Consider the following 27,545-nt stretch of genomic DNA (forward strand, 5'->3'; position numbering starts at 1 on the left):
GGCAGGAATTATCCCTTTACAGCTGCCTCAGAGGAAAACGCCCACACCCACTCTGTTCCCCATCCCATGGGGGACCAGTGCTGACTGCACTGGGGCTACCATGATGAGGTGCTTGACCTCTTCAAGGAGGTGGCCACTATAATTTTTGGGAGCCCTGCAGGGAATACAGAAAAGGGCACCGAGTGCCTGGGGTCACTACAACAAGATCCTTGAAAGAGTAAGAGTGAAGTGAGGTTGTAGAAGTAAAGCCAAGTCCCCAGAGAGCTGGGCACCCCAAAGAAACAGGCATTTCAAACACATTTCTGGCTGGTGCTGTTGAAATGCTGGACCGCTTGTCCTGGTGGAAGTGGAAGCCGCTAGCTCAGGCCAGCAGTTCCCTGTTTGGGAGGTGATGGGTGCAGCTCAGTGAAGGCACCAGGCAGCAGCCTGGTCTCAGAGCAGCTGTGGCTGCGGCACACCCCACCAGGCAGCTGTTTGGGAAGGATCTGAACAGACTGCAAGTCCTGGCTTTCAGCAAGTCTGCTGCTGGAGCGCAGGGAAAGGAGGGAGGCCAAGGTAAAGTGGTCCCTACTCCTCAGTTTGTTTCCAATTACCCTGAAGAATGAGGGACCAGCAGAAAAAATATTTAAAGTGTTTTTAAAGCTGCACGCCATAACAAAAAAAAGTCATGGCCAAGACACATTAAAGAGGAACGCATCAAAAACTGTATCGCTGACACCTGAACGTTTGCCTAGAAGAGCCTTGGCTTATGTGTGGCAATGGTGAAACGCCAACATGCCACCCAAATGGTGGATCCCCTTCTGCAGCAAAGACAAATTAACAGCTGGAAACTTTCAGGGCCTTTTAATTTCTAGCTAGTGCCTGCTGAGGGGATTGGTGGGTTGATACTATTCAAAAGGGAGAATAGCAGAGATACTTGCTCTGAAAGGAAGAAACCCTGCCTAAGGCCTGCAAAGAGACTACAGGAATGGTGGGCAACAAAGCGCTTCAGAGCTGTTTTGCCCGTGCTCCTGTGGAAACACCAGGCTTGTGAAGGGATACAAGCCGGCTTCTCAGATGGGGAATTAGCCAGGACCTGGCAGCGACCTGTCGGGCAGAGTCGTCCTGCTGCGGTTCTGGCCCGTCCTGCTCATCTGAGCCACGCTAACGTATGGGGAGGCGCTCTGGATGCGTCAGGAATAAGATCAGGCGTTGAGCAATGGCAGTGTTCTAGTGCAAAATCTGCATTTTTATTAAAGACATATTTTGGAAGGCCCATTCAAAAATACATTGTGCTCAGTAAAAATTAACCATTTCCATGCTGATAATTAAGGTTACCACAGGATTTTTTTTTCTCTTTTAGAATATTTACAGCAACAATAGAAATTGTACAGAAGTTAAGAATGGAATACATGCCCAAAAAAAATTTGGTAAGGTGTACCAACAACATGATACAAAGGGTTGTATACAAACACTTTACAAATGGTTTATTAACTTGCATGAAGTAATCCTTAAATATTCAACACATTTTAAAATAAATTTGTATTCCAGGATTAAAAAGGTTAACACCACATCACATCCCTTCCACAACAGAAAGCATGGTAGATTTAAAAGTTTGTGCGCTTTAGATTTCTAGTAGCTGTTAAAAAACATCGGGGAAATCTTATCCATACATTTAGAAGTTTTGAAAGCTACCTCCCCAGCCTGTTATTTTTGGATTAGTCTGTACTGGCAGATTGTGAAAAAAAGATGACATTTTTCTAGACCTCGTTCTTCCTTCCTCCTCCCAAATGACAAAAATTCAGAATTCAGCATTTCACAGTGGAGATCTAAGCAGTCCTGGAAGTCCGTAGCCGATTAACCAGATTTTAAAATGCCTGCATAGAGTTTCCAACAAAATTATGGTTTCATGGAAGATTTTAGCTTATTGTTCCATATAAACCAACTATACAGAGATGTTACTCCTTTCGATATCCTTCAGTAGTACGAGTCCAAGATGTGCACTAGCAAACAAAAAAAAAGTAAGAAGTCGAGACAGTCACCTACGCTTAAAGTTTTGCCTTGTTACTAAACAGTTAAAAGCTCTGCCACTGCATTTATATGTCAAGAGTTTACACCAAGAGGCTCATATCCTACAGGAAACTTGAATCGCGGCTTGTGCTATGAACATGCTTTAAGCTTGCTAAAGGAAAGCTCTAGGAAAGCGGTTACTTCACAACAACGCATTTCTACGGCTGTACAATTAAGATGCCACCTTGCATTTCTCAGAACGGATCCAGAGAAACAATGCCCTGTGAAAACAGAGACCTGGTGGAACAAAGCACGTGTTTTGGTGGGGGCACGACGAGGTAAGGTATCTCACCCGGGTGAAATGGAAAATCAAAATGAAGAAAATCCTGAGCAAGTCTAAGGATAGCTGTTTGAATAAAACAGCAAACAGGGTGGAGTAGTAGATAAGGCCTCTAACTCCCTGATAATCTGCACTAGAGAAACAACAAAGAACAAGGCAACTGCAATATTTGAGAACCACAAGGGGAAGGGCAAGGGAAGACTGCGAAGCAGTGCAAAGGATGGCATTGGGATTCTAGAGGGAGAGCTCAGATGGCTTGGAGGTTTCAGAATTATATCAGATGAAGGCCCATCAAGATCTTATTACTTGGTTGCTAACAGTACCTAGAGGAAGAATCTTTTTATATGTCTCTTCAAAATTTGGAGTCAATAATAAACTCAGAACAAACAAACCAAACCTCGACCACATTCTGCAAGAGAGAGGAGGTAGATTGACTTGCAGAGAAGACAAGAGATGTGTAGAGTCGCTCTTAGCCTAAGTCACAAATTCCACGTTCAGACCATTGGGCCACGTCTTAAGAGCCACGTTTGCCCGGCTGCATATTTTGAGCCGCATTCTAAAAGAGCCTGAGAAGCAATCTGATTCGGGGGAACGAAAGCATCCAAACACAGCAGGGCTGGTCCTCTCACTTCTCATGCATCTTCCACTTAGTTTCTCAGACGCCAACTTTTGCACCAAACAATTGGTTGCACACAAGGCGACAAATAAGCATCCAAGCAGAACATGGAGAAAGCCAAATTCAGACCTAATCCATCAGATTTACCTACGCTGTCTCATGCAGTAGCTGTTAAGACAGTCCACTGAGAGAACAGGTGACCTACCACAGCTTTTCTCTTCAAACTGAGAGAGCATCTCCTATAAAATTTGCTTTGCTTAGTTTTCATGAAATTTGCTTCATGCCTGCAGAATGAAAAATCTTGTTTCAGTACAACATCTGGTCCAAGTGATGTGCACAAGCCTTCACTTGCCTGATGAGCCTGAGCATTGATGCACTGCTGCTGTTGGACCCTCTGAGAAAGGAGCCAACATCTAGAACTTCCAAACTCTGTTATATTAAAAGAGCTTACTCGAATTGCTCCCTTTTTAACAAAGGCCAGAAGTTAAATGGCTTTTCTCCTCCTTCACTACAAACCCAGTTAATGAGTGATTAATATCATGACACCATTAGAGAGAGCTGTGTAGGGAAAGGCACCTGTTCTTCGATGGTGTCCTGATTTGAAGGTCATTTAAAAATGGTTAAATAGGGCACATCACCCATCCGATCATCTTCTGTGACACTCCTATCAGATTACGAATGGTGGGCCTACTCACACGACCAATAGCCCAGTTGCGTGGTTTATGATATAACCCCATTAAAAGATGTATTACGTATGCTAGCTGGAATGGAAAAAATAAACATTCATTGCCACCCCACAATTTGCAGTATATTATATATGGCTATCCTTTTCAAACTCTTTCTGTAACTGGGATTCAAATAGTCTCCCAGCTCTACTCTGACAGTGTTCAACACATACAGAATTAATTACATGCAGATATTTTTGAAGCATGTCTCACTACCAAATCATTGTAAGACAACAAAAAACTGAAACATGAATAAAAACCCCAAAGAATTCTAGAGCACGGCTCCCCTCAAAAGCAGCTGGGTTTTGCCATCGCTAAATAGATCACAAAAGTGCTTTCAGAGCTGTGTAATCTGTGTGCCCTTTCCTATCAGGGAGGTCTACAGCACTGAACGGTTAAGAAGTCATAGCTTTTTCTGGGTGAACGCAGGAGTCTACTCAGCTAATACCAACAGCAGCTTTTGAAGAAAAAAGAAAAATGAGTTAGTATGTAGCTTCTTTTACTAGTAAGATTCGTCTGTTAAGAAACCTAACTGCAATGACAAGGAATGGCTAAAAGCCTATCACAGGACACTGCTTCTTGAAGAATCACTCCAGCTTTGCTCCCAAAAACAAGCAGGGGTAGCAGAGAGAAAGGCGACAAGCCTGAGGACAACCTGAGGGCATCTCGTACATTTGGAAGTTCGAAGCCTGCTAAAAGAGCGAGTATCTGTAAATAGAGTGGAATCAGGACCCACACATTCAGGTGGGTCTGACTTGGTATCAGAAATCCAGACTTGGTGTCCGAACCAAGCCCGGTGGGATGGGGAATGTTTTAGGAAGAAGGGACCGAATCTGAGATCGCTGACTTCCTGCCAAGAACTCTGCCTGGTGCTCCGTGCTGGCGACCTCTCAGAGGAGCAACGAACCTTGGGTTGCGATAAATAGAGCAAAGCGTTAAACAGCTCTAAGGGACTGTGCTCTGTGGTCAGGCCTGTTGAAAAAAATATGTTGCTTCAGGTTAATACATTTACATGGCAGCTTAAAAGGACAGCTTAAACACATATACAGTTTCAGTTAAGATGAGCTTAAGGTGCTTCTTTTTCAGTTAACAAGAGCTCAAGAGCTATAGTAAAAAAGTACAGACAAGTTTAGGCAGCTTGAGTTCTGCAAAATGACTATGATTCATTTCTGAAACCTAGTTTCTGTACTATTCACATCATTAATGATGCCATGAGGCAAAACAGACTGCCAAAGAACAAAATGCAGTTTAACTACGACACTTTGTACTAAGCAAATCTACAGAACATGTAGCACAAGACTCACAGACCAGTGAAGAGGAAAGCTCACACTTACAAGATCGTTCGCTCTGTAATTCTCTTCCCCTTTATTGAGCCAGAAAATCTCAGCCGCTATAGTAAGACTCCTTCAGAAGCAAAATTACATTAGCGATATTCTAAATATTGGGAAGTTATACCGGGTTAAAAATACACAATCTATCCCAGCACCAGCTGGCTGAGCTGCTGGAAGTTCTCTCCAACAGAAGGAAGAAAATACTAGATACGTCCAACACAATTTAGTATTCAACTGAAATCTACTACGGTTTGTTGAATGTGAGAAGAAAATGCAGTATGAAGTAAAAACATCTTTCTGTAAATATGGGCCACCAAATACTTGAACATTCCTTGGGTCACCCTTGAAGCTTTGCTAACTACTTTGAACAGCTATATGTACAGTCAGAGATAACTCTGATTTAACTTAATGGGTACTGAGGCAAAAAAAAACCTTTGGGAACTTTTTTGCTTGCTAGAATTCGGAGCAACCACATACAGCCCAGTATCATCAACCCCAGCATGAGGCTCTTACCAGCAAGCTAGAAGTCTTGCAGAGGCGAAAGGATAGGTATCCACAAAGTACGGAAGAGTCTAATCTGAACGCTCCCTCGGAGACATTCAAAGAGTACTGCTTAGAGCCCCACTCTCAGACGCTGCTTTTGTGAGGGATATCAGTGGCATTGGCCTATTTCAAAGCAGAGAGCAGGACTAACCTGGTTGTGACCAACTGGTGAATCCAAAAGAGATTGCTAAACTATGCTGCTAAACTCTAATAGCGGTGACTAGGAAATGCCACAATGTCTTTCCTGGATGCCCACTGAGTTTATCGAAAACCGAATACCCTTTCATGTCTACAGTATTTATATATGCTATATATATGATATATCAACACAGTATATATCATATATATCTAGATACCATATATCATATATATCTATAGAAAGTCACATGCACATTTCTTGCAGGCAATGGACAAAGAAAGAATTCTTATTTTGTAATTTTTCAAATTTACTAGGCTGACTTTTAGCCCTAGACAAACCTGATGCGACGTCCTTCCATACCGTACTTTCTGACAAAGATTTTGAGAGTAGTGCTGCCAAAATTGCCGTTGTTAGAACTTTGGTATGACTCGAGAGCTACTGAACAGCACGTCCCGTTTGCATTGTTATCCCAGTAGGAAGCTTGGCTCTTACTGCCTGGCTGCTTCTGTCAACTACATCTATGGCTAAATCATCAGATTTACATTCAGGTTAATCTCTTTTTGGAAAAGACAACGTACTTGCAAGTGCAAGTGTCTTATGAGGACAGCATCTAGAAAACGAACTATGCTGCAGAGTAATGAGGGAGTTGAATGAATGCGTTTAAAAAGGAAAGACTGTATTGTTCTGACACTACAGGCCTGACTCTCCTCTTATTGCACAAAGGCGAGACGGGCATAACTCTTTTGACTCCTCCAGGCTCACCTTTGATTTAGTTTACCGGTAGCGACAGAGGAATCAGGTTGCGTATTTGCCACACTTGACGTTCACCAATGTAAAGGCAGTTTTAACAATGTTGTACAGGAGACTGGAACCGAAGACCTAGTATTTTGCTGAGACTGGTAACTGAACTGTGTACGGGAATATTCGGATAGTAAGACCTAAGGAGAAACCAAGCTGCATGACAGTCATCTCCCTCAATATCCAAATATCAGATTTGTAGCTTTAAATACATCCTGAAATATAACAAAAAGTGCAAGAGTAGTTTAAATTTAAATACAGTGTTTATCTTATTAGTTAATAGATTGCTAAACAAGATGTAAAATACACATATGCATAAAAGCTTATACCATGATCTGCAGTGCCATGCTATGCGTAAGTGTCAAAGTTTGGCATTTCACTTGCAATTCATGCTATGTTTCTTTGGTTTTCACCCCTGCTATTAAGTGGAAGAGCACCTGCTTTAGCTTGTAGTCACGGGGCACTTTATCTCTTTAAAGGAAACAAAAATTTGGTACTGGGGCTCTGTGCTCTTGATGCAGATGCAGAAATCCCATTAATATTACTAGGAAAGCTAAGGACACAGGGGAGAACATACCACATTTAGATTACTGTACAGTTCTGCAGTCTCTTACGTTTAGCCAATACTTCCAACAAATTAGACCATAATAAGCTTGGAATTGAATGTTGTCTTTTGTTTGTTACCAATAATGCCTGTAATACCGGGCTCTCATAGCTGAGCAAGATTCATACTGTTACAGTCACGTTTATATCCACATCCAACTTCCTTTTATTAGAAGTATAATACTGCACTTTATATCACAAATGTATAAAAATATGGCAGATAGTGTCATAACAATACTTTTCTTTTAAATGAGTATATTTAAAAAACAGACAGTTATTTTCCATTTATATATATATTTATATATAGAATAAAATACTCCTGATGCAATATATAAATGTTACTGTTAGTTTTTTTATAGAAACTACTGTAGCTGTTGCACTGCTTCACAATGTTTCAAACAGCTCAAAATAACTTTACATTATAACAGAAAAGATATGATTATAACAGTACGATATTAGGTCATCATAAATAAATATTACAAATCCTATCAAATATGGAAGTTTAAAAAACAAATTTAAGACATACAATTTAACTTTTAAACCCTTAACAGGGATACACTTTTATCACATAAACCCCACTGTTTTAACTAGGCAGCAAAAAATGTAGTAAGGGCATAGGTCTAGACATGAACGTTTTCACCCTTCTAAGTGCCAATACGTACCAGAAGTCTCCCAGCTTTCAGACAGGGATGTGCACTAAGCTGGAATGTAAATGAGAGAAAACGGCAACGCGTTTTTCTCCCTGACCAGCACACTCTGCCTGGCATCCAGCGACATTTCTGATGACTGGTAATTCGTACTTCGACTTGGTTTACTGTATAATCCCTGACTCTCCCTGTGGTGCCAAACAGCATAGTTCCACATGTACACATTGCACACCTTTATAAAGCTGAAAATGCAGTCTTACCATCACCGGAACCACCACCACTCCCCTACGCTGATCTCCACCTGAACTGGCCTATTTTCTGGAGTGCAATTACAAGGCTGTCTCTTTTAAATCATTCAGATTTGGCATTCGCGATCGGTTTGTTCGGTTGTACGTGTGCCCGTTTTGTCCGCTCTTGGAAGGCAGCTGATCGGAGTAGGGAGGCCCGTCACTCGCGCTCCTGTTCACCGGGGAGACGTGCCAGGTAGGTTCCAGCTGGCTCGGTATCTGCAGCGTCGGTCTGCTTTTCGGCTGAGGCTCTTGCCGCGCGTTGCTGCTGCTGCTGCTGGAGCTTTGACTCATGGGGTGAATTCGCACCTCAGAAAATGAAGCTTTGGCTGGCTGACTTGGTAAGGGCTGGAAGCGGGGCTCAGCAGGGACAGGATGATTTGAGGAGGAGAGGTGTAAGAGCTTTCGAAGAGATTTTAATGGCTGGCTCTGAAAGACATGGGGAAAAGCGCTTGACCTTCTGCTCTCCATCCTGTCAGACTTCCTATTACAAAGCTGTCGTATCCTAAACTGAACATCTTGAACTTCACAGGACTTCTTCACTTTTAATTTGTGTTCATTTGGAATATTTCACTCCAAGCTATGTAAACACACCTGAGATAATGTCTTCTCATTATGATTCAATCTATTAGCGACCTGAAAAGATGGAATCTTTTCTACATTGGAAAAAAAAAAATTGATCCCATCAATTATTTTAACCTTGTTTCCTATGAAAATGCCGGCGTAGACAATTGCATTAGCTGTCCATCTGTCACTACTCCTATTAGCTTTAGAACCTCAGCCACATTTTATGAGGCACAGGTAACAGAAATACAAAGTTCCTAAAAAATTTTTTGAAGGTCAATGAGGGGTTAAAGAGTCTTGAGTAATCATCTGCACTGAAATAAAAGCTGGCAGAACTCAGCAGTTAGATGTTTTCTTTGCTGGCAGCTGGGTCATAAGCTGCTCTAGTCCCTCACAGCTTCTTTGACTGGTGAGCAGGCTGAAGGAAAATGCAGACATGGGGTTATTGAAATGGCTAACAAGAGCCTGGGGAAGCCTGAGCACAGTCTGTGCCAGCTGAGACACAGCCGCACTGTAACGTGGTCACAATGCTCTTCCTGTGACCCCATCAAGTATCAAACTGTGTCAAGTAGCAGTGCATCCTCAGGTTGCACCATTCCTTGCAGAGCTAACCTCAGGGCTTTTCTACAGCGCTGCACAGCTACCACGGACATGCATCGAAACGTTGCTGGCCTCTGATACAAAAACATAACCAGTATTTTGAAAGGCTCCAAGACTGACACAGCGACATTTAGTCTCTCTTCTTTCCCTTGTCATTTATGCCTAGATTTTCAAAGAATTATGCAGGACTGCTGGCACATGATTTTTCACATTCAACGAGTGGGGAATGGGGAGGTTGGGAAATAATGTCAAATGCAATTTTTCTATTCACCAGTGAAAAAGCTGTCAAGATACCTCAGTGATGCTAAACTACAGGGAACCGATAACGCCACTTACATGAGGCTGGATTTCTGTCATCTTCTCAGGATGCCAATCCTTCTGCCTGCTGCTCTGGTGATTAGAGGAATGGATGGCTTTCTGTAATGCCAAGAGATCCTGACCGTCACTGCTAGGCATCTGCAACAAAATATTAAGATACTGGCTTCCTAAGATATTCTTAAGAATAGCTGTACATCATTTCCCCCTGTTAATTACAGAACGCAAGTGAAGCCCATTACTGCAGCGGAACTGCAAAGACCTTTCAATATTTGTCCCCATAGTAAGAGCCAGTGGCTGTGGACATCATGCAGATTTGCTGTATATACCCTTAGCCCCTAAAGCATTCGCATGCTGTTAGTGTTATATGCTGTAAGAGAAAGCAGTTAAACAAGGCTTCAAAAAATAAAAAAAGAAATTAAAAAAAATTGTTAAGCCTCATCTTCATTTAAAAAGCATTCCATACTGCAGTTAAGACCATGGATCAGTTCTATAAATTTGTTCCTGAGTGAAGCAGACCACAATTTCTCTAAGCTGATGTCTGGCTGATTTTGCCATCACAAAACCAAGAGCTTTTCCTTTCCCCATCTTTCTCCTCCTCCACAAATATCCTAAACTAAAGCAAAAAACAAGGAACTCCCCACACATCCCCCCATCCCCCAACAAGCTGAAATACGAGAATATTTATGGCAGAAGGATAATTTTAAACTTAGAGTTTTATGCCATTTTAAGAATTCTAAGCACAAAAAGGACAGTTAACATTTAACCTATTTTTAATGCAAGCTGTCTTTTATCATGAACAATCAGGACAAATGAAAATGCAGCAGAGGCATGAGCTCAAACTTAGCTTTCAGATAATCTGTTGTTAATCTTTAATTAATGAAATTTATATATAAAGGAGCAGTTTGCATAAAAAATGTACTTCCAATATAGCTAAAGAACAAACCAGGTTATTTTTTTCCTGACTGAAAAAGAATGAGGCAGTATAATTTTAAACATACAGGATTTCACAACTATTCTCCTCCTTTAGGCTTAGTCCCAGGGCTCATTCTCTCTGGAACTGTGTATGTTACATTTTCAGGATATCAAATACTAAAAAACCCCCACCTTTTTAGGCACAATCAGAAATGCCAATTTTAAGTAAAATTTATTGAACTGGCCCAAGATACTTAACTGGCATGAAGAGAAAGTGATCCCATGAAAATAAAACACATGCTGCTGTAGTCAGTAAAACATGTTTACTGGAGCATTTGACAGTGCTACTGTACTTAAAAATTAATACCATGGGTAGAGTGACTACAGGAAGCTTTTTCAAAGAGGAACTATGCTTTAAATTATTCTTTGAATTAAAAAGAGGAAAGAGGGATTTCTTGATGCTTGGATTCTCCCCGTTGGTTGAGTCTGTCTGCAATATAAGATACAAAAACTAAATGCATAGTATTTCCATTCAAGAGATCTGTCCTTACTGTATTAATTCTTTTTATTGTTAAATTCTGACAATATATGGTATCAATCCTATAATTTGCTTTGGGAAAATACAATAGTGATTGAACAAAAAAAGCATATGGAACAAATTCAAGGAACTCAATGCATACAAAGCATGTAAAAAGAGATCAGTACACCTATTCTTATATCCATGTTCATTAGGAATGCTGAGTGCATTTCAAAGCTTTTTGGAAGCAACTGGTAGGTCTTGTTGACTTTACTGAGCTTTGGATCAAATCCTGTAATTCTGGCAATCATTTGTTACTTATGATAATGTCCTCAAGTGCTATGACATGTCTTATTTTTATGTAAATAAAATATCAAAGATATACTAGCAATAATAGCAATCAGTTTTAGAATGTGCAGTTGATAGTTACCTCTAGAAGAAACAGAAGTATTCTATTTTTAACTTGTAGAAAGAGTTAGGGCTCCAAGATGAATTATTTCAGTTCTGAAAAAAATATGCCTTCCGTAACTTCATGTCTATCTGCAAGGGCACCGGCTGTTTTATTTTAATTTCTGTAACACCATCAAAGGGCATACCAATGGATGCATAAACAACAAACAGAACTATCAAGTATTAAAATTAATAACGGGACTATTTCTCCCCTGCTCAGGTACAAACAAGCCAGGACACATACGCTGTGTCTAGCATTATTTTGCCTACCAAAAGAGTATAATATGAGTACGTGACTAAAGAGAATGATGGCTGCACTACCAAAAGCGAGGGTTTTCAAACAGCTTTCTCAGCTTCTAGATTCCATCCAAGTTAATGAAAGACAGAGTCACTAATTAGCATAGCTTGTTTAAGAACTTTATGGTCAGAGGAGTTTCCTGTCTGAAGTAAATAAAAAAGGAACTAAAGTATCACTAGGAGGAATGCTCACCTGCGACTGTTTTTTCCACAGCAGATCATTTCTTCAGACCCACAGCTTGTAATGTGTGCCAAAAGCTGCAAAACTCGGGCTCCTCTGTAGATAGTGCTTATTGACACTCTGCACAACCCTCATGGATACCAAGATGTTTGGTGGCAGATGACAGAAAAAACTGTGACTCTAGCAATCCTCAAAACCTTTTGCTACCTTACTAAAAGACTCCAAACAAGATGAAAAGGAGAACGGGTAAGAACAGCTCTGCAAAACACTATTGCAAAGAATTCTCATAGCAGTCAGTAACGACTATTATCCCGCAGGGAACTAGTGGAGAACTATAGGGAGAATGATTAATAGGAACAACTCTGCAGGAGGAAGTGTCAGGAATTGGGATCAGCACTGAGCTATTAGAGATTTTGAGAATGACGTTACGAAGAAGATGTCTTCAATCCAATTCCAGATACCTTTTATGACTCTTATGACAATCACCAGCAAAATGAGACTTGCCAAAGGATATCAGAAGTAAATAGTAGCTAGTAGATGTGATATCAGCACTCCCTTAACAAACACTAACTCTATGACATGCTTCTCAGCATTGTAACAGTTCTCCAGCCTAGTTTGTTATTTGCTGCAGAAAGTCAGTGTCAGAGTAAATAAGTGTAATTACATACTTCTAGGACTCCATAAGTATTAGAAGCCTCAGAAAAAACCTTGGGTGGTCACAAGCTATATGTTAGATTTTTAATATGAATTCATAGAAAACACTATTCATGTAGTTGAAGAGCTAATATTACAGTGCTGTTAAAAGCTTTTACTACTGAAGCCAAACTTGGTGCTGAACTGGAATTAGTAATTTTTGTTTGTGCTGGAAGATCCTACTGAACATCCCAATGTTTGTTAGGTAGATGTCCTCAACTAACAGACAAAGAAGAGCAAAGAACAGTGTCTGAACCAGACACCTGTACACACATTGGTGGGTCAGTCTATCCCTAGACGCTGCCCTGTTAAACAGCTCTAAGTAGAAATGAAAAGAGGTTTTTCAGTCTCTGTTTGGGTCCAAAAATCAAGTTGATGTCAGCAAATATCTAGCTGAGGATGCAAGAGTTTTATCACTATCTCATTTCACTAATTTATTCATCTTCCTGTGAGATACTAGCTCTAACTAGCCAACATAATTTTCCCTTATGCAAATCCTCTCTCTCACCCCCTACCCTTCTAACCCTCTTCTTAAGAGTGAGAAGAAACAGGAGGAAGGATTATGTATAAATCTGTCCTGTCTTGTAATCAGTGATGGCCTTGGTAGCTATAGATCAAGGTACTTGTGATTTAGATGTTTTGGAAAGTGCTGGATTTTGAGATGCAACACAGTACAGTCTGTATTTCCTTCACACAGTTTAATCTGGAAGCAGTTGATACACCATCTATCAGCTGGGCTTCTGAAGTGTTCCGGTGTTCCTTGCCACTACGTCTGAATGGCTGCCACCAGAGTAGACTAGAACAGTGCAAATTTAACACTTTTGGTTTTTTGGGGGGGCAAATGCATCACTGGAAACAACACCCTTAGGTGCACTATCCTTTCAAGGACATTTGGATATCAAATAATCACAGAGTTATAATCTAGGTATTTTGTTCAGTTGCGTAATGCAAAAGATCATATTTGAACTGGGTACAGGTATCAGGATGAACAAGTTCAGAAGGAGAGGCAGATGCCACTGCTCTAAAACCTGGCCAGCAGAAAGGTGAGGTGCATTTCTGAGTGCTAGTTAACACACACATGCACATGTCCCATACAGTTCGGTTCAAATAAACAAAACAAAAAAAGCATCTGATAATCACTCCTCTCCCCCAGTTTTCAACAGATCAGACCTCTACCAATACCCAGAGTCATGCCACCTCAAGATACTTTGATTTAGTTATGCCTTTTTGCCACGAGTGAGTGTGTTTTACTCCATTCTGAGAACATTCGAGCTATAACTACAGTTACACTTGCAGAAACATTGCAAGTTTAGATAAATGAGATTGTAAATATTTCCAGAACTGTCATTTGAGAATGAGACGAGATGATGTCTAGGTTACTTCAGTTCTTAGGGAGATTTTCATTATAAAACTTTGTGACATTTAATATACCACTGCTCTCTGATAAAAGAAAGTTCTTTCTCCCTCCTAAAAACTAGATGAAAATGTAAACCTGTACAAAAGACACCAAAGGCTTATACCAAAAAAACAAAAGCCACAATCCATTCTCCCAGTAAAACATGAAATGTTAAGAATGGTTAAGACACATCATCCTTATTCCTGCCACGGTGCAGAGGAAGAAGATGGAGGCTGTTATTGAGACACCGCCATGAAAAAGACTGGAAAGAATTCTCATTTATAACAGTTTGATCTCCTCCTAACTGGTGTCTGAAATTATTCAGTCTCTGAGGACACACAATAATGCATTTGCTATTCCTGGAACGGTATCACCATATCCTGCAAAAGAATTTCCTGCAACATCAGCTTAAAATATGCATCAAAACTGGCTCTCAAAGGGTCTGAATGAAAACAAAGATGCCAGGACTAGTAGCTGAAGAAATATTTGAAAAAGCAGATAAATAAATCCTGAACAGGAAAAGAATTAGACTTTCTTTTAATGAAGAGAGAAAATAAAAGAACAATTAGATACATGTGGGCATGATCACAAATAATACAAAGGTACTGTACTAATCTAGCATCTTAAAATGGTATAATTCAAAACTGATAAACATATTCTCTTTTAGAAATACTGTATACTTACGGTTTGAGATTTCTTCTTTTTCTTTTTTATGGCCCTGAAAAAACCTTGCTTTTCTTTCTCCTTGAGCTGTTCTGAGTGACTGTTAAGGTTTTCAGGACTCTTCCTAAACATGAAATAAGGTATTATAAGAGAGATTTTATTTTGATATTATGTAAATTCTGTGTAATAACGAGCTCTTATGCCAAAGAATGCAAATTATTGATTAAAGCAAAGAGGTTCTTAATGTTTTAGCATTTGTTGGTTTAAGGGTTACTTCGCAAATACCAGATAAATAGTCTTATTAAATGGGATAGGAGGAACACAGTGTTACGGTAAAATGTTTAGTTCAAACCAGTGAATAGTTATTTAGGGAAAAGGAAAGCATGCATGTCTTTTTTTTTTTTTTTAAGCCAGAGTTTAATATTCAAACCAAAATATCACACACAAGGTCTTTTAGAAAAATGAAAATCATATCTGAGAGAACATACAAATGGTGATGAGATATAAAAGCACAGGTCCAGTTTATCCATTGCTTGCTGGAGAGCCAACAGTTGCAAAGTTCACCAAAGAGCCCCAATTTCAATCGAACTTCCTGACCTTTGCTGACATGGTTCCAAATTTATCACCGGGGAAGCTGGGCATCTACTGCTGTCCATGTCAACTTAAAAACTTCAGTTAGTTTGGTATGCGTGGGCGAGACAGTGCTGGCAAAAGAAGATCACCCGAAAGTGGAACAGGTGAGTTGTCTGAAGATTGAATTTCCACCTTTTAACTCGTCTACGCAGCTGAATTAACTACAGCTGATAAACAGCAAGTTACTTTAAGTGTACACAGTAAACTATGTACGTAAAGTACCGATACGGGGTAAAAAGATGGTTTACGTAGGACATTGGTGAGACATAACTGAACGCAGTTCTCGTGCCCTTTAAAAGAGTTTGAAATTTGGAAATGGTGCAGGAAAGTGTCACAGAAATAATTTCAGAGATAGAAAGAATGTCCTACGTTGAAAAAGTCAGAGATTTCAATCTCTTCAGTATGCTAAAAAGCACAGCCAAACCAGCTCCAACATTTAGTTTCCTTGATTGCGGCGCACAAGTACTCATCCAGGAAGAAATTACAGAGTACTAGAAGGATCTTTAAAGTAAAGGGCAAAGCCATAACAAGAACAAGTAGGTGGACGATGAAGCCAGAGAAGTCATATTAGAAATAAGGCACTGATTTTAACAACGAGAATCATTAACCGCCAAAACAAACTCCTCAGTGAAAGAAGTAATTTCCCATCTTTGACATTCCAAATCAGGATCACGTGCTCTTCTGGGAGATACACGTTAGTCAGGTATGCCACTGGGCCTCGACCCCAGAGAACGGATGACTTTTAATGGCAACTAACATACAGAAAATCACACTGGGTGATTTAATAGCCCTTTTTCAGTCTTAAGTTGTATGAAAACAAAAATGAAATTATTCCATTGTCTTGACAAAAAACCTAAAGGAAAGCCACAGTTCTAAGGGCTCTGGATGACAAACAGGAGCAGCTTTTCTTGGAGTAACTGTAATGTAGCAACATTTAGCTGTCTGCTATAGTTATCTTTGGCTACTAATTCTGGCTTATAAATGCTATGCTATCAGCTGGTGATTCAGCTGCTACTACATGCCAAGCTGACATTTTTTTCCAAGCAAATGTGAAACCCGTAATTGGGGTAGGAACCACTGGAGTCATCCTGCTTTGATGGGTATTCTTTACTCTGATAGGTGGTTTTATCAATTCCTCAGTTGCTACACAAAACCACCTCAAGCTTGAAACGTTACCTGGTTCTAAATAGAAATGCATGCAGTAATAAAGTGCAATTGTTAAATAAGAGAAAGGGCTTAGAAGAAAGGTTTACAGGCAGACAGGATGGCAGAAATTTTCCTAATTTAGATTTTTGGAACTGCCATCTAGATCCAGGAAATACATTCAGGTGCACAACAACATAGATTTCATGTGAAAATAACAACGCTTAATAATAATATTTTAAATATATTGGATTGCTAAGGATTCCTGTTACTGTCATGTTGCTGTATTTGGTACCACTACACAACAGCAGTAAGGCAGTCTTGTATGAGTCAAAGCACCAAGAAGAAAGCCTGAGAGTAAAGACTACTAACAGCTTTACAGATTCAGTGAACTCACGAGACTGATGTAACACAGACCAAACTATTTGGTCTCTTTGGAAGAAAGCATGCACCCCAAGTATCCTGCTTGTACTCTGGAAGTCATACGAATGGAGCTGAGAATCTTCCAAGCCTTTCCCCAAAGGAGCTACTGTGCCTCCACATCTGCAAACATACCCTAAACCACAATCCCAGCACAGATTACCAACCCAGTGACTATGTTGCCTGCTGAGGAACCAGTGTCAGATCATAAGGAAATCCCCATATGGTTACCCTATATTGTCCTTTAAAGTTTTTCAATGTCTGGCTGTAGCTTTTCTGTTCTGAAGCCTATTCGAAAATGGAGATGCTGTATTTTTAAAGGTGAACTTAATCTTCAGAAGAAAGTTTGTGACAACTTTTGCCAGACTTTTAGACAAAGATTCACTAATATGTAAATTCTTTACTTTGGTCCAATGAACCTGGATGAGAAAACTGCTCCCTACAGCAGATGAGCAGAGAGGAGAAAAGTGAAATTCTGCACCATCATTTCCTCTTTATGACTATAGTGACCAGACAGAGGAGAAAAATAAGGGGCTGAGAATTCCGCTCATCTTCAATTGCTGCTTACCCAAAAGCCAGTGGTTTTACACCGACTGGTTTATGTCATTAAATCCTATGACTCATATTTTAGTAGTTGTCTGAAAAAGCATTGACCTTGAAAAGCAACTGCTTCAAAACACATGCTCATTATGTGAAGAGAGTGAACATATATAGCATTATAGCAGGAAGCTTCAGCACCAGGATTTTGTACTGAGTAAAAATAGAGCAGAACATTTTGATCGATGACATGAAACACTGGGATATTTTAGGCATCCCAAAAGATGATTTTCAGACAATGGACAGTACAGGAAAAAATTAGGATTATCAGAAAAAAATCTGTATGGTATAGTCACTCAATACCAAACTCTCACTACATAACTGGAAGTATCTTGGTATTCTGCATAATGCTTCAGCTCTTGAAAGCAAACAGTTACACCAGAATCTGTTATGCAGTGTCTCTTTTACTAGCAAGTAAGGCTAGCCGTAGAGAAGAACCCCCACTCAGAGAGCTCGCCCTCAAGCAGAAACCAAAGGCAAAACATACTGTTCTTTTTTTTATCTTTGTGTGCCTTTTGCATGCTTAGGACATGTAACGTAGATCACATCGATTTTTCTGGTCCGAGACATTGGGAAAAGGCATAGATATAAACAGAAATTCTGTGATTATCATAGCTTTTATTGCCCCTGGGCAGGAAAGGTATCCAACTTCATGCAGGAACAATGAGGTGCAGCAGCAAACATGCATGGGGCAAGCAAGCTGATGTGCTTTAATATTAACTAAAAAGAATAAATATGAAGCACGCTGCATTCATGCTGCCATAGATTCATATTGCAGACAGCTCTTTTTGGGAGGCAATTCCTCATGCTTGTTTCAGTTATTCTTCAGCAACCCTAATCTCAGCAGGCAGCCTGGCTTGTATATCCTTTTTAACTGCCAGTATACTACTCCCTTTACTGAACCACCAACAATTAGACAAGGAAGGATTTTGGTCTAATGGAGGAGTTACTGAAATGGCTGAAGCTTTCTTTGGGAGATAAATGAACAAACACTAATTCTCCAAGCTGGCTTTTGGTTTTGCTTAAAGCAAAACCCTTGGCAGTTGTAGTTACCATAAATGAAGGCAAGAAAATGTCAGAAACCAGTGAAGCACCTCAAATAGATGGTTTACTTAAGGTAAGAATCTCAAATGCACAAGCTGAAGCCCATAGTAAAAGTTCTTGGTCTGCAAGCCTGGCACTGAAAGCTTAAAAATCAGAGATCAAATCTGAACTTTGCTTTGAGCTGCAAATGTTTGTGGTTTTTTTGTTCATGTGGTTTATTGACAGGAATAAACCCCAGATCTACTATCTTACATACAGAATGCCACCCAGAAGCCACTAGATCACCTGAGGTTAGGGCATCAGTAAAATAGTACATGTACATATGTTTTACACTCCCGCCCTGGTATCGTTCAACAATAGTAACCATAAAAATGTGGAAGTGGTTGGTTTTGTAAACTCATAAAGCATATACTTCAGTAGGCTTATTTTTTGGACAGAATATTGATGACTACAAATTCTGGAAAGCTTCCTTGCAAGTAACATTAGTCTGCATCATCTAATTTTTAGTACAAAACAAAACCACAGATGACCGGGGAAGGGTCAGGGAAGAGGCACCAGTTACTAGAAAAGACTGGCAGGGAGGCTCACGTTGCCAAGCAAACTTATTGGATGACAATGCATATGCAAGAGTGTTGTGCAGGAAATGTCAGAGGGAAAGTTATACCATTAGGAAGGTGAACGTGTTCAAGCTATGCAGAACAGATTCCTAAAGCCTCAACCAGTGTAACATAGGTGATTTTTAAAATAGCACGTTACAAATTTGTGATTTCCTGATATTTTCTACAAATTCAAGAATTCTGTAAATTAACTGGGAAGTATTTACAATGCAGCAACAGTTGTACTGCAGACAGCCGAAGAAGCTTTAAACTAGCTTGCTCAGATATTGGTAACCTAGTTTCAGGAACATTGTGACTACATTGTTACACTGATACGGCGATATTATAGCCAGTCATGTAATGTTTCTAAAATACTGTGTTATACTGGTGTCATGAAAATTAGTCGTAGATAGATAATTGTAAGCCTTTGACACTCCTAAGAGCAGGATGTTCTCTTTTTTCTTTTGTTATTTTGTTGAATGACAGTTTGTGTGTGTTTATATATATATATTATATACATATAAAAATTAAAAATTATATATATTTCCCCTTTTTATTATTTTTTCAGGAAAGTATGACACATGCTAGAGAAGATATGACAAGCTGTTTGTCATAGAATGACTACATTTAAATGGACATAAAAGGTCTAAGTAACAAAGCTTTCCAGAAGCCCCCGGATATCTTGTAAGCCATCAGTGCAAACACTTCCAACATGATGTGAGATAAAGCACTGCATGGTGGAGTTTATTCCAGAGAGAACCATAACGATGGTGAAGATAACTCAGGCCAACATTTTGGCACACTGGCAGAACACGGTTAAGCATCTTGCCTATACCTTCTGATTTTGCCCAGCTCAAGACAAAGCTCGCACAAGTGAAAGAGAATAAAACCCATCTACTCTGGTATCAAAAATGAAAAATTGAGCAAGTTCAAGGGCATTTATAGGAAATTAAACTCTGGCAAAGATTTTCTAGAAGGATGAAAACTGCATTTTTTTCAGATCAAGTCGTCTAAAGTTCAGACATGATCTAATCATTTAAGAGTAAAACCTGATGACAAAAGTCGAGTTTATAATATCTTTATTTTTAAAGAGGCAGGACAGCGGGGACAGAGTGGAGAAATGCACACAAAGACAAGGGAACATCTGTGACAATTCAGTCTAGCAAACATTCACAAAATTTTTGACAGAAGAAAGGCAACACAGAGCAATAGTATGAGAGAAGCAGTATTTTACAGTAGTGGCAAGTCCAGGTGGAATACATGTCACTCATAATTCAAGATGAATTGTCACATACCAGTTACGTATGTCAGTCAAACATCAAATATTTACTTCATCATAAAATTGATGTAAGCAGAATCACATTCCATTAGAGCTTTCAACATTTTCATAAGCATTTACACAACTTCTATACAGAAAATTAAGTAGAGGAACATCGACTCTACGTCACTCAGGAATCTGATTAAGCTGCATTTATGGCACAGAACAATTTTGCAACAACATTAGACCAATTGCCAGGACAACTTGCACAGAGTTAACATGTAGAGCTGGGCAGGAAACATTTCAGGAAAATAGGGAGTAGGAAAAGCAAAGAGAAAGAGAAACACATGCCAAAATAGCAGTAACTTGGTGTTGCAGGCACTGCCATTCCTCCCATTTCACAAGAAGAAATGCTTATTCTTCTGTGGGTTCTTCTCTCAAAGGAGCTGTTCCACTTTGTGAAAATATTTGCGTACATTAATTGGAGCAAGGACTTAAATCTAACTGGCTTGAAGTTAACGAAGGGCTTTATTCGCTAGGCCATATTCAGCATCTCTGTGGTCCTTTCACTATTTCAACAAGATGAAACAGCTTCAAGAGAATACATTGAGGGAAACGGAGAATGTGCTCCAGAATAACCTCTAACTTCTGGTTTAGGGCGTTCACTTGTTAGATCTAAGATCTTGGTTCAAGCCTCTGGTTTAAATAATGAAGAACAAAGGCCCTGCACCCGAGTTCCTCACATTCCAAAAAATAATGCTGACCCCAGAATATTTGCTATTTTGAGTGTATCTCCGGTTTTGACTGGGAATTCCATCCTGGAGCTGAAGAATCTTCCCAACAAAAAGTTAGTGGATGTTAGTCTGTCCCTTTGAAAAGTTTTGGTTTTGATAATTTGGCATTGTAAGCAAAACAATACTTAGTAAAAAAATTCCCAACCAGCTCTAATAACATATGCTATTATTTCAGTTCAGAGCTAAAATAACATTACATGTTTCTCTGCAGTGACCACATAATAAAAGGTAATATATTGCCAAATGATATATAAAGCAAAACAAGATTCCAGTTAGCTTATGTTATATGCAAGATTGGAAGATTCAGACATGAAGGACAACAAAATATGTAAAAGGATTCAACAGTAGGAATAAATACCTTTAGCCACACAAGTCACAACATAAGTACCACCTTTTTACATAAATGACCGGTTTCCTCAGCTAACTTCCACAAAATGGTTGTAGGTGGAGCTACTGAAGGACAGGAAGCAGACTCTAGTGAATCAGAGCAGGCGACAAGCGTTCTGGAGTAAACATCTTCTATTACTGACACGGGTATATAACCTGAACACAAGCTGAAATACCAGTTGTTTCCCTTCCCCACTCCCTCCACCCTCTTTCTTTTTTTAAGCAGGTAATCCACAGGTTGTTCACATGAAAACACATTAGGTCAACAAACTACTGAAGCAGTTCTTTAGACAGCATGACTGTATCGCACTCTCAGAGAGCAGTGTTTCAGACAGTAGTACGAAGCATAGTCGAACCATGCGAATGCATACAGTCCATTCCTCCCACCAATCCTCTGAAGCTCCATTTGCTTTTTTTTTTTTTCAGTGTGCTTTATTGTGATTGAACAGAGAAGATTAAGGGTATTTTAGAGCTGAACAGCTCTCAGAGCAACAAAATTAAGGTATTTCCCTTTAAGTCCTGCAAAGCTATGCATATGCCATCATTCTATTAGCATAATCATAGCTAATTGTTCTATGTTATATAATGGAGCCATGTGATGCTTTTAATCTTTTAAAATCGATATACACCATTAAGATGTTGCTTAGTCCATTTTCCCATAGAACGTACTCATTTCCTTCTGTAGTGCGTAAGCAAAAAGAGCAGCAGTCCCCACTGCAGGGTGAATATCATATTCTTCATTAATACAGTCCTATTTTATATATGGAAACATGCATTTTGATATTTTTTCCATTTGTCTGACAATTCATGCTTCTGGAATCCACAGATGAAGCTACAGCCTTGCTATCCATACTCTATGCAACACAAGCACTTAGTATTATTTTTAACCGAAGATTAATAGTGGAAAAATATCAGGAAAGACTGGAGAAAAGTATATAATCTTTAATGCATTCAGTGTGATGGTGTAATGAAATATTTTTTGTTGCTCAAAAGGGGACAGCAAACATGCAATGCTACACCAGTATAGTCAGAGTAAGCAACTAAGCATGTATAGACAACTGCAAATTTTGAAAAAAATGTGGGGTTTTCTTTTCCCCTCCTGTTAAAAATCCCTTTTTTTTTCCTGCCATTCTCTACACATCTGTGTAAATAACAACTCACCAGGTGTCAAAGGTGGTTTGTCTCTTTGAGTGGTTTCCCACCGTGCTGCTGTCTGCTGGTAACACAGAGGCTCTGTTTGACACATTGTTTTCTATGTAGGTACTCTCTGGACGCGGAGATGGAACTGAACAGAGAAACAGCAAACAATGTACAGTGAGCTCTGCCAAAAATCACATCTTTCACTTGTCTGCTTCCACTCTACCTCTTTTACAGAAACACGAGTGTGAGGACACAGTTGTACTTTATGTATGACTGAAAAAATGCATACTACTTTACAGTTTGGAAAGCTGTTGTTTTGTGATACTTGCAAGGTTATATTAGTTGTAAAATGAGACCATCATCAGAACTTGGGTAAGTGGTTACTAGATTTGAGAACATTTCCATCTGTAGGGAGCCAGAAGTGCAATCAAAATTTTAGAACAGTTAACAGAATAAAAGGTTGGAATACTGTTATTAAAGGCACAAAATACTACAGTTTACACTGTCTTCACTTAGACCTTAAAAAAAATAGTACCCATCCTGAGAAAAAACTGAAAATATCAAAATCAGATATTATATATTTTTCAAACTGACATACTATGCTTTTTAATATAGGTTATACATACCTAGAACATACATTTGTTAGAATTATGAATATCACCAGAAATACCTGTACTGGATTAAAAATTGATTGGACACTAGTTGCAGCATTACTGCGGCATCGCCCTATACTATTTATCATATCGAATCTAAGGCTTTGTTTAAGCTGTAGTACAAAAAATACAAAAGTGCATTCTAATTTTTAAATTTAAATATAGTATCATTTTTCCTATGCAATATTTAAGTCTGCGAACTAAAATATATTTTTTTTTCATAGATATAATTAAAGAGGAAGAAACCTCCCATTGATGATAAGGAACTGAATGCAACCCCAGACCTACAGTTTCCTTAGCACATGACTTATGGAAAGTCATTCTTCCTTGGCACTTCTGTTTCACTATGTATAAAAAAGAAGGATAATCCATGTCCAGCTTTAGGACTGTTTTAAGGATTAACAAAAGCAGTCAGGATTGAGGATTCTTAAGGGTTTTCTGTTGCATGTGCTACAAAACCTTACACTCAAAAGCACTGCTCAAAACAGTACAAGCTTTAATGTTGTTCACAGGTTTTAATATTGCAATGGGACACTTGCAAGGATTGGCAGATTTTAACATGTCTAAATCAGGTCATCAGCCAACTGACCAACCTGCAGTGGATCAGAGGGAGATTATGTGACTCTACTTAAGGTTATTAGGTGACTCATAATCGAATTTTAGCTGATTGGGACTTCTTAAGGTTCAGGGGACCCCCAACAAGCCTCCGAACGCTTGCAGGACAGTAATTAGCTTCTTATCATCCTTGTCTTTTTCAAAAGGATTAGCCAGGTTTAGCCATGAGGCAGCTGCTCAGAAATCACCACCTTTTGTGTACCGTAATAGAACAATATCTGTGTGTATGCACACACATACGTATATACATACATATATATGCACACACACCATCCTGTGTTATTATTTATGCTGAACTGGGATTATGTAAGTGCACTTTTACTTGTAGGAAACCCTGGTCTTTAGTAAGTCTGAACAAAAGAAATGAATATAGGTTTTGAGCAATGGAAAACTAGCATTGCAGTTCCATGCACCACAGTATCTGAAATAGATAAGTAAGTATGTCAATGTGTTACGATTACAAAGGTTTTTAGCTATAATGCTAATAAGAACTTAAAATAGGAATTAAAAAACATTAACGAACTGTTCACTCTGGTAATATTAATTTATTTCGTTAAACTGCCCCTGATAAATTATTTTCTGCTTTACAAGGTACTGCACTGGATATACTTTTCAAAGTGAGTTATCATTTGCAAATAGATAATATGATACTATAGACAATATGATATATGATAGTATAGATAATATCATACTAATACAGTTACTGCATAAAACCTAGCAGGTCAGCCCAGTCTCTGGAAGTGGTGTAACAATTCTTTCGCCAATAAACTTTTTTCGTTGTTCATCTTAGTTCTCTGTATCCATTTCCACCACTTTATTTATATTCCATGTTAAAATTCTGGTTTCATTTTGAAAGATCCACCATAAAATTACCTCTGTAAAAGCTGCCAACTCTTCTTGGAACAGGGTCATTATACAGAATTCTATTTTCCTTAGTAGATGCTCCATCTTCTGTGTGTGGATCATGATATGCTCCACCCTAAACAAAAGAACAATTAACTATTTAAAATGAAAGACTATAAACTGATTTGCAGTTTTAAACCAAAATATATAAGCAAGAAACCCCGAGCTTAACCACACACAATTTTCCTTTCATGTTATTAATAACTGCCAATATCAAATGACAGACTACGTAGTCAATAATTCTTTGGTTTTGCTGTTTGCTCGCTTTTTCCAAAATGGCATTAACAAAATTTTGCCTCTTATTTGTAATTCTAAAGACTTGAGCATGATTCAGACCCTCAGATTTTTGCCATGAATGAAATGCAGTTGTAACATCTCCACAGGAATCTTTTACTGGAGGCCTTGTTAAATAGAGGCCTTGTTAAATTAATTTATGATGGAATCTGGTCACTCTGCTACTGGCAAATTCTAAAAAGCAAACAGGAGATGCATACAGTTTGTGATAACTGCAACACCAAAGCACTGTCACTTGTCAGCTGTTATATGGTAGTACCTAGAGGTACCAACAGCCCCAAAATCCATTGTATGCAAAATAAGAGGTAGTCCCTGAACTAAGAAATCGATAAACTAAATAGTTAAGTCAGGCAGGATAGCAAAAAGAATATCATTACCACTAATTTACTGTTTTCCTGAATACAGTACTTCCTGGAAGGTACTTCAAGGAAAAGCTTAAGTATGCCCTTAGAAACATCTATATGCATGTAATTTGCCACCAAATATGACTGAACTCCACTCTTAAGTGAGCCAGATGCTGAAATTTTTCCCACAGTATGGACTGAGCAGATGAAATGCAATACTCTACAAGACCCCACAAGAACTTATACTGAAACCCCTATGTGAATTTAAATCTAGAATGTCCAAGAAGGACAAAGGTTAAAAAACCAAAGCCACAAAAAACCCAACCAGAATTAAAAATTGGGATTTCAATTCACTCTATGAATGATTTGCAAAACCTATTTTGCCTTTAATTAATGAAGATCTGGCCTCACTGTCACAGATGAAACAACCCTTGAAACTGTGCTGAGACAAGAAATGGAGCTAAAACAATGCTTTAAATCACAGTTTGATTCTTCTAAGATTTACAAGAGGCTGAAGCATTTGATTAAATTACCACTTGTGTAAGATACCTCTTTTTTTGTCAGCAGTTGCTACAAATATGAGACGGTAATAGCAACTTGTACTTGATTTTCTTCTGCTTGCCCCCTTTTTTATTTTAAATTAAATGTACACAAAAGAAAGCCTAAAACATGTGTTGTACTGAGACTTGAAAAGTCCCAAAACTAACATGAATGTGAATCTTTTCTTTTTTTTCTTTTTTTTTTAAAAGTAAGATTTAAAGCCTGGCAAAAAAAGAGAATGTTTTTCTTTAAAAAGACTTTATAGAGCTGAAGAGAAAATCAATCAGAAATTAGAAACATGGAAGTGAGGTAACTTCACAAAATATGAGCAGAGAGAGAACTGGTAGAACTGAATGGAAAAACTGATAGGAAAACAATAAAGAATCTTTGAGAACACTTATGTTATTCCTGATTTTTTTAGTTCAAAAATCCTGAGGGAAGTTAAATTTTTCTGATTTCTAAGTCAAAAGGAAGAGGGAGGGGGTAGATAGGAAGAAGCAAAAGAATGACTTCTTTGTGAAAACGCCTTTATGAGGCATGAGAATATTGAGAATTTAATTCTGATTTGTTATTGAGAGTAGTATAAATGAAAAAAACCCGGCTTTGTGAATTTACAGACTTGCCATCCAGTTCAGGAGAGTATTTTTCCTTTGAGACTCCTGATTGTTGAAATACAGATTTAAAAGCATTAATTGAAGACTTAAGTTTAAAAACACTGATCATAAGAGATAAAAAGGCAAGTTCTTTACAAATGATTAGACATTCCAAAGCAAACCAAAAATCAACAAAACCATAAGCACTAAGACACACATCAATTTTTCTAATTAAAATAAAAATTTGTCAACCAATTATCCAAAGACAAAGAATTATCTAATAAAACCAATCTGCCTCTAGATAATAAGAAATAAAATTACTTATTAAATGAGTGTCTGCTACATAATGCAGAAAAAGATCCTAATGCTCTGAAGAATACAATATAGCAAGGGCTTCTGTTATCAAAAACTCAAATGTTGGTGTTATTGCCCCTCTACAGTAACATCTTGAAGAATAAGTAACATTTAACTTGACAGAAATGAGAGAGAGAGGAAAAAAAGACTATACAAAGGAAAAATAACCACCTGATTTTGAAATGGAGCTGCTGTAATCCTTTCTCAGTACCTTTTTTTTTAATTACATTGTATTTCTCCTGTTTTGATGGGATCTTTTCTCATGTGTGAATACATGTAATCCTGAATGGAGGAGTTGTGGTAAGTACAAAAAAAAATTTATGCCTTTTTTTCCCCTACTGGACTGAAGAGGCAACCAATACCTGAAAACTCTCTTTTATGATACTTGTAGACTGCTATCAAGTCAGCTACACATTTTTCTTACCTAAACTAAGTAGGCAGAGTTTTTTAGTCTCTCACAGTAAATCATAATTTTTAGACCTTAAATAATATTTGCAGTTCTTTGACTTCCTTCAATTTGTCAGCATGTCTGAACTGGATGTTCTCTCCTTAGAGGTCACTTTATCACAGACCCATGTATAAAGAAACAATTAAGCATTTTTTGTACTTCTCTCTGCACCATTTTGCT

The 27,545-nt window shown here is 38.6% G+C and overlaps 1 protein-coding gene across 4 annotated transcripts in view; it reads right to left on the minus strand.

Annotated features, from left to right (window-relative positions):
* Positions 1–1,207: 1,207 nt before the first annotated feature.
* The window catches only part of CDKL5 (cyclin dependent kinase like 5), a 142,221-nt gene continuing 115,883 nt past the window's right edge, over positions 1,208–27,545 (minus strand). For 2 of the 4 annotated variants that reach the window (XM_064474684.1, XM_064474693.1), the window contains exons 13-18: positions 24,763–24,868; positions 22,643–22,766; positions 14,631–14,733; positions 10,780–10,902; positions 9,519–9,638; positions 1,208–8,447 (exon numbers count right to left, since the gene is read on the minus strand). In XM_064474684.1, coding sequence (XP_064330754.1) covers positions 8,061–8,447; positions 9,519–9,638; positions 10,780–10,902; positions 14,631–14,733; positions 22,643–22,766; positions 24,763–24,868 — 963 coding nt within the window. In that variant the 3' untranslated portion in view covers positions 1,208–8,060. Of the gene's footprint in view, positions 8,448–9,518; positions 9,639–10,779; positions 10,903–14,630; positions 14,734–15,550; positions 21,912–22,642; positions 22,767–24,762; positions 24,869–27,545 lie in introns of those variants that run through there. The other 2 variants (XM_064474700.1, XM_064474708.1) reach the window with 2 other exon arrangements.

Source organism: Phalacrocorax carbo, chromosome 1 (assembly GCF_963921805.1).
Source record: "Phalacrocorax carbo chromosome 1, bPhaCar2.1, whole genome shotgun sequence".
Taxonomy (NCBI): Eukaryota; Metazoa; Chordata; class Aves; order Suliformes; family Phalacrocoracidae; genus Phalacrocorax; species Phalacrocorax carbo.